The following is an 8,449-nucleotide window of genomic DNA, read 5'->3' on the forward strand; positions in this document are numbered from 1 at the left end:
TTAGCCCTTGCATTTAAAAGGTGGAGTTCACATTTGCATGTTTAAGTATCTACCAAAAGCCCATACATGGCCTGATCCCCTATAGATCAAAGCTGTTGGACACTGATGGTCTTGGCATATTTGTGTAGCAAACACATGCGTATTCACAGGCCGGTGAGAGGAGACACAGAGACCCAACCACAGCATGAGACCAAGAACACTGGCGTAGCTCAAAGCAGCTTCAAAATACAAAGACAAGCATTTGAGGAGAGGGCTGAGAAGATGTCAAATACTCCACACAAAGAAAACACTGATGAGTTTGTCAAAAAAAGACATCAGAATATTTAAAACTATAGACCGTTTCATCGGACCCACAAGTTCGCCTGTCCCCCGGTTAAATTCCGGTTTGTGTTTGTCTAGGGTCTAATAATATATCATTTTACTTTTTAAGGTCTTTTATAAACAATTTGTTGAATTTTGTTGTATGTTCATTTCATCAAATAAAATATTTGTTGAATGGGTCCTGTAGTTTTCGCCGCCATTACAGAAACCATATGATACATTGACGAGCTTGGTATGGAAGTGAAATTCAAAATATTGGAGAGACAAATTTAGCCAAGTAACATCATGATAGCATTCAATAACAAAGCTCAACTAATTTTTTATAATGTCTTCTATAGAGGTCTCAGTACCAGAAAAAAGTTTGTCCAATCATTGCATTCGGTCCGAATGCAATGACTGGATGTCTTATTTGTCTCGTGCATTATTACTGTAATGTCGTGTGCTTTGTACTGTGATATTGTCCCACTGTTGAGTGACGCAAAATGTTGACGTGTGGAGGTGTGGCTTATTTCTCTAGAGATCTTTTCTCCTTTGACCTGTTTGTATTCCCTTTTTGCTCTGCCTCTCTGAAACAAGCTGATATTTTACAAAGCTCATCGATCGAAGCGAGGTGAGATATGATTGGCCAGTTCACTAGTGCGTTGTGATTGGTCGAATACTGCACGGAAATGTAACGCCTCTTACCATATTTGCAACATCAGGTTCAAAAGCATATGTACTGACAGGTACGCCAACTTTACTTGTGTTTGGGCGGTCTTAGTCAAATCGTGTTACGAACTGACGTAGATTCACCGGGGTCTGGTTACACAAGGCGTTTCAGCCAGGTCTGGGTGAACATTCGCTCCTAGATAAAATACATATTTTGTTCCGACACTTACACTTATAACACACCAAAGAAAAACATGTATTTCCGGCGAATCACCCCTTTAACGACATTCTTCAAAACATCTTCTTATGTGTTCTGGGGAAGAAAGAAAGTCATACAGGTTCTAATACAAGAGGGTGAGTAAATGATGACATATTTTTCATTTTTGGATGAACTATCCCTTTAACCAACCAAATATGGTTTTATCCTTTAAATGGTAATCATTTCCTTTAGTTTTATAAAAAATACATATTAGAATAAAAATGTTTCAAATGTGACTGTTTGGCAAAAGGCTATACCCAAATTCCCAGCTGAAGTTATCGCAGGACAAAAGCTTGACTTTTCATTAGCAACAATGTGTGGTCTCAAAAGCCACAGATGACTTTATATAATGTGTCATGCATTTCAATAAAAAAGTGATATTTTTAAAACGATCGGGTGGCATCATGCATTCCAAAAACAAAGCAGTGCCTCTCTGCGTGCGAGGCATTTCTGCACATTCAGAAAATTAATTAAGGATTTAGTACAAGTCGGTATGCTTAGCTTGGCGAGACAATCCCATCAAGCAGGCTTTAAAGTGCATGGGCCCAGAAACTTGGCTCTTCTCTTGTGTCTGCATGCTTGTGTTTATGCAACCTTGTTTAAACATTTGAGGAGCACATGTACGATGAATGATAGCAGCAGGTTTCATCAAAAAGTTACGATGTTCAAACTTGCAGGGGGGCCATTGTAACACTCGTGTCAACAAGCCAGAATCCAAGTGGCCCGATCGGTAAATACCGTAAAGCTAGCTTTCTCGAAGGCAGACACTTATTTCTGAGAATGCCTTTTGATGGGCCAACACTTGAGCAAAATCGTTTTTCACCGGGGTGATTACGCCAAATGTGACAAACTGAAAAACTGTTTTTTGGACTTTAGATGATTTGACGTCACCCGCTACAGTATCACGGGGTATTACTCAATAGTGCTTAGTAGATTAATGCCACGGTAACCATGGCGCCGGTAGCCAGCAACAGAGCGAGGATTACGAGAAAAGGATGCCGTAGAGCCAAGTGGTGGCAAGGTCAACACAATGACATCAGTGTTACTTTATGTAGTAAGTGATACTAATCACGCTTTGGTCTTGATATATTTGCAGAACTGCTTGGGCATTGTGTCAGTGTAGCGCTTTGGCTTATTGACAGATTTCACAGTTAAGGTATGAAAACCCTACTTAAACACCTGACATCACATCCTGAAAATAGCAAACGGGGAAGGCTGGTGAATGATGAGTCTATGGTAAGAACATCAAGCGTATATTTATGTGCCAATGACAGACAACAGACAGAGCCACATGCAGCAGTATTTCTGGGGATCTTGTGAAGCACTCATGAGTGTATATCGCTCGTGTCCATGGAAACTGGATTCTCTGCCCACTCCTAGCGTCTTCGTCTCCTGCACGGCGCTCGGACTGTGAAGATGGACTGGCGCAAAAAAGCACCCTTGAAGTTTCCATGCACCCCACCCGCTCGGAGACCGGGACCACTGCCACTCCACATTGAGCTGTGTGGGACGATATTTACCTTATTCTATTTTGTGGGTTTTTCTTCTTTTCTGTTCCCTTTTACTTATTACTGTCTGATCAGAGTTTCTAGTGTTCTCTCTTTGAGGGTGGGGCATTGACTTAGCCCCTCCCCAAAGGTAGGCAAGATGGATATCTCAAACACACCCTGCCATATTTAGGCCACATCAATTGTTGCTGGACTGCACATGGGTTTTAGGTTGCCAACACTTAATCACATTCACGTTTAGCCAAAATTTGCTTTGATTGTGAGTTTATCAGGCTGATGTGGATATAAACAGAACCCGTGGCCAGCTCCACACACGTGATTTTGAGAATTAAATAAAGCCGGGTTTACACTTGTAAATTCAGCAGTTTTTAAACAACGTGGCTACTTAAAAGCTAAACCATTACAACTTATAAAATTGTTCATACAAATGACGGTCAGTAAGTCCAGTCTGTTGGGACATTTAGGACGTGGTGTGAGATTTTAATGTTTTGTTTTTGTTGAAACTAAACTAATTTTAGAACACTTAAGACATTTTCTGTATTCATTAAAGATACTTTTATATTTCCATTTGTATTTATCTTACGTCAGCTTAATGAGCCATTGTGTAAATGTGAACTCTATGAAGTGTGAATCATTCAGACAGATATCTTACATTTGACAGGTACACTTTAGTATGCCTTTGCAATATTTGCCCTCCACTCCAGTGAAAGGATTTGGATACCTCATGAACTGCAATAGAATATCACGTCTGTTACACTTTGCACATCCAATTCCTAAAAACACATGCTGAGATTTAAAAACGAAATAACAAGATGTCAAATCCAATCGTATGGGAAATATGCGGCTGTTGAGGGTTGCAACGTGATTTATTTAGTCAGCTGCAGGCTCGGTTATTGGACGCAGGATCTATTGCACATTTTCTTAGTCCACACAAAACACAATGAGATAAATGTTGAATTTAAAACTCAAACAACTAAAACAGCTTTTAGAATAGCAGCCTTTAACAAAGCAGGTTAATACTGCCACCTAATGACTGTTTCTACTGCCTCTTCTGAATGAATCTAATCCCACAAAGGTTAAACATATAGACAGATAGTAAATTATTATTTATTGATTTATTAGTATTAGTATTAGATAGTTGTATAACTCATTTTGTTATTTTAAATGGGTTTTAGTACAACAACCCTAAACATTTTATCTTTATATGCCATTCTTTGTAATTTGGTAAGGTTTGTGCAGATATGATCAGAAGACATTGATTGTTTCAAGTATTTTATATTTTTGTTTAATATTGCATATGGATGTATTCAGACAATTCAAAAAAACAACAAGCAAGCATTTTATTTAACATTTAAATATTCTAAATCAAGTCTAAATGTTATTTATTGACCAAATGAAACAGGTCTGTTAAGCTTCATATAATTTGCAGCTGCTGATATCAAACAAAACAATTATTATAAATAGTGTAAACCAGACATCTCTATAACTAAGAAATAAACACTTGAACACATACTCCTGGTTGTTTGTTGGTGCATGAAATATAAGATATATGGTTTCAATTTATCACATACATTTTACCAGTATAGAACAAACAACATTACACATTATTACAGATATGAGAAATGTTGGGTAATGCAAAACTGTTGCATATTATATATTGGCCATTAAAGATCCAACAGCGTGATGTAAAAACATGAATTGCAACTAGGTTTAATCCAACCCACAATTTGATAAATATATGTATTTACTTTGTTTCCAAACAGTTATGTTTCTCACTTCAACAGAAAAGTGCTTTTGTGCAACAATTATGCAAATGTTACCTATTAGCCAAATATAATATGCACCAGTCAAGACAAATAAGAGTCCCAATATCAATCTATCAAGGGACAAAAAGTCTCTTTTTGAAGAAATGTAAAGCAAAGTAAGTGGCGCCCCCTATCAATCCAATCAATAGAGTAGCACCAACAAATGTTGGAACTTTTTTCTTTGCCACCCTGAACGCAGTGGGGAGCACGGCGGATATGAGGATGTTATTGACTTGTCCGAGCACTTTGCGGAACGTGGGCCGCTTCAGGACACGCTCGTAGTACGTCTCAAGGTTGACCCGGATCCCATTGCCCCAGTACCGACGGGACAGGCCCAGGAACTTGAGTCGGTGAAGAGTGACAGCGAGAGAGACGTCAGCAATACTGAAGAACTCCCCGCAGAGCCAAGCCTGTTGATTTCCCTCTTCTAGACAGACAAAGATCGAGTTATATGGTTACTGATGTCCTTTTAAAATGTTATGCTGTTATTTCTTCATAAAAATAGCATTTTATTGTAAACAAAACAATAACGGTCTAAACTGTAATAGTTTATTAACTGCTCTCTCACCTGGCGTCTCCTCGATCCTCCTCTGAAGCTCTGTCTCGACCTGATCCAGAACATTCTCTAGCTCATCCAAGAGTTTCTTCAGATATTTCATATTATCATGGTCAAACAATTTACTCTAGAGAAATGCAAAAGGACTGTTTCATTCATATGATTCTTTTCATGAAATTCCGCAATCAGTTCTTTTGGCTGAAGCAAAAACGAAACGCACATGCTCACAGAAACAAATCATTGATACCATCTGAGGACTTTGGCAACGCCCAGTGTCCTCTTCTGCACAAATGTTCATAGCGGTAAATCATCTGAATAATTTAAACATCATTATGGCTTTCAGGTTTACTTACCTTCAGGCGTCTCTGTTTAGCGTGGTAAGCGTGTTTTAGGTCAGGATTCTCTTCTGCTAGTTTCTTCAGCTCTGATTCAGTGTTTCTGATCTGTGCTATAAGAGACAGAACTTGTATTACACCCCCAATTCAAGAAACCATTACAAATTGCAACAGGGAAAATAATATAATATGCTATTTTGGGCTTAGACAAAATAACGTATTTGTGCAGGTAGTATACTCAGTTCCTATTCCTTACTGCGTATGTGGGTGGTGGCATAAGCCGGCATGTGGGAGTCCACGGTAATCTCTGGATGGAGGATGCACCCATGGGTGTAGGCATCCATCTGCAGGGAGTCCAGCAACTCCCTGTAATGCTGTACTCTAAGGTAATATATGCTCCCCTCCTCCGGGATTAATTTTGGAGTTTTCTCTATAAGAAAAAATAAGGGTTTAAAAAAATTCTCACAAACAATTGACCGTGGATGAACTTGAATGAAATGATGTGATGGGAAAATCATATAAATGTATCTACATGAAAGAGAAGCTAGCCTTCAGAATAAACATTTTAACTCACCCTCCATTGTATCTCACGTTATCCACATTTCTGCAAGTTTATGCATGCTTAACTTAACAGCACATTGCCAAAAAGCACAACAGCCAAATGAAATAAAGCAAGTAATACAGTACAGTAAAAACAGGCTGGACAACAAAAAAACAATACAGCTTTTTAAATGTTTAATGCATTCATTAAATACACTTAGGTAAATCAATCCATTTGTTAATTCTCACATTTATTAAACCATGACCTTTATGGATCAAATGCATTCTGCTCTATCCATTCATGCAACCTGTTATGGACATATAGTCGTAGGCTATGTGTTTACCATGACAGAAGTTCTGCTCCAAATAGTCCATGATTTGTGTGGGATCACAGATGACATTGTCATTGTGAACGAGTACAGGAACTTCTCCAGAGGGGTTCAGACGCATGAACCACGGCTCATTATGTTCACTCAGAGGCAGACTCACATCATATTCCCCACACTTCAGGCCTTTCTCAGCTATTGCCAGTCTCACCTATGAAAGAAACACATTGTTGGATTGTTTGGGTGATTCTAATTGATAGCCCAGGCTTGCTTTCATCTATTGCATTACAACAGTAGGCCATTTTTTTTTACAAAAAAATATATCATAATATGTAATAACCTATAATAAGCCTATAATAACAACATCATGCAGCATTAAAAGTATAGCATTAGGAATAATTAACACGGGTGAAGGAATACAAAGATTACAAAATGCGGATGTCACAAACACCCTCCATGTTATCCTTGAGCTCTCCACACAGTGATGGGATGTAATATTATGAAATGACTTACCTTCTGTGAGCTAAAAGATTGTGTCCAGTGGTATAATATCAATTTGTCATCTTTTTTTTGTGTGCTTTCTATAACCTTGCGGCTGTCTTTTGACACTGCGTCCTTTTTTATAAGGGCTTCTTGTAATACTCCGATGTTTTCCACCGCCATTTTCTCCATCAGTGGTCGCGTTTCAAAACCTGGGTGCCTACGACAGCATGTTTCGACGTAAGCAGCTCTTTGGGGGCATCATGGGACGTCAGCAGCGTGACGTTGTTTCACAAGCGCATAGCCGGTTTTTCTATTGCACCTATATGCTCAATACTGCTGGTGACCGAATGCTGTCTAGATAGAAAGCTCACTAGGTTTTAAGACGCAGCCATGTGTTCAGCAGTCCAGCCTCCAGGTGTGGTACCCAACGTCTTAAAGAACACGCAACCACATTCCCAGTTCGAGGTCACTCTGAAAGGCTTTATTTCTCAATATAAATAAGATAAATTTGCTTCTTACAATAAATGGCAAATCAATCACATTATTATGGATCTATTTTTTTCCAATGTATTAGAAAAATAATTACACACACATATTATCAATACTAATTATAATACGAATATTTTTTTATTTTAATGTCGAATAATGCTGCATTCTTCACAAATACTGTTAAGTGCTTAGCATAAGTGCACTTTTTGAATTGACCAACAGGTGTCTCTGTAGAGTTGATTTCTCTGTATATTAACTTGGGCTTGAATCCTTTATTAGTTTACAAAGAATAATATGTGACACTGGATCACAAATCCAGTCTTAAGTTTTAACATTTAAGATTTTAGGTAAATGCCAAAAATTATGGTCAAAATTATTGATTTTTCTTTTATGAACAAAAACACTAGGATATTAAGTAAGATCATGTTTCATCAAGATATTTTGTAAATTTCCTATCCTAAATAAATAAAAACTTGATTTTCGTGAGTGGATTGACTGCAACAGCGCCTCTGACTAACAACTTCAAAGGCCATTTTCTCAATATATTGATTTTTCGCACTCTCAGATTCCTGAGTGTTGTGTATCAGCCATTTATTGTTATATCGTAACGACCCATACATTGGTAGAAAGCTTTACTTTTCAGATTTCAGATTTTGTAAAAATCTCAATATCGAAACATTTACCCATAAGGCTGGTTTTGTTGTCCAGGGTCACATATTATATGTGGAGATGTTCCTGTTTTCATTTAAAACAAGTATAGACTAATACTATTAATGGATAGTCATAATCCATATCACATCATAAAGAATGTACTTTTATTATCCTTTATGACCCGTGTTATCATGTGTAGGCTAATAGACGTAAAAGGAAGTTGTGATTTTGCAGATCAGTACATTCCCTTTTTCACTCAATTGCAATGAATCTCTTATACCTTATAAAAGGAGAAATACTATGTAACGTTATGTAAGGTTTATGGTAGCCAGTACTACGTAATCGTCAAGTATTGTTAAAAAGAGGTATTTGTAGACACAAATATAAAGTACACTTCAATAGACTTTATTACAGATCAAAATGCAGCCTTTTCGAAACCATCCAAAGAAATTCACCTGTCCATGACACAGTGAATCAAGTTGCACTGCCATTTAAACTATGCACTAGAAGCATTTCAAAGGGTCGGAG

General features: G+C 37.8%; 1 protein-coding gene across 1 annotated transcript; it reads right to left on the minus strand.

Annotated features, from left to right (window-relative positions):
• Window positions 1-3,995: 3,995 nt before the first annotated feature.
• gdap1 (ganglioside induced differentiation associated protein 1) lies at window positions 3,996-7,195 on the minus strand. The gene is made up of 6 exons (XM_056738393.1): window positions 6,812-7,195; window positions 6,317-6,509; window positions 5,689-5,862; window positions 5,451-5,545; window positions 5,110-5,224; window positions 3,996-4,968 (listed from the first exon to the last, which is right to left on the minus strand). The coding sequence occupies exons 1-6, from the start codon at window positions 6,968-6,970 to the stop codon at window positions 4,616-4,618; spliced, it is 1,089 nt and encodes a 362-aa protein (XP_056594371.1). The 5' UTR covers window positions 6,971-7,195; the 3' UTR covers window positions 3,996-4,615.
• Between the last annotated feature and the right edge of the window lie 1,254 nt (window positions 7,196-8,449).

The sequence above is a fragment of the Triplophysa dalaica genome, chromosome 23 (assembly GCF_015846415.1).
Source record: "Triplophysa dalaica isolate WHDGS20190420 chromosome 23, ASM1584641v1, whole genome shotgun sequence".
In the NCBI taxonomy this organism is placed as follows: Eukaryota; Metazoa; Chordata; class Actinopteri; order Cypriniformes; family Nemacheilidae; genus Triplophysa; species Triplophysa dalaica.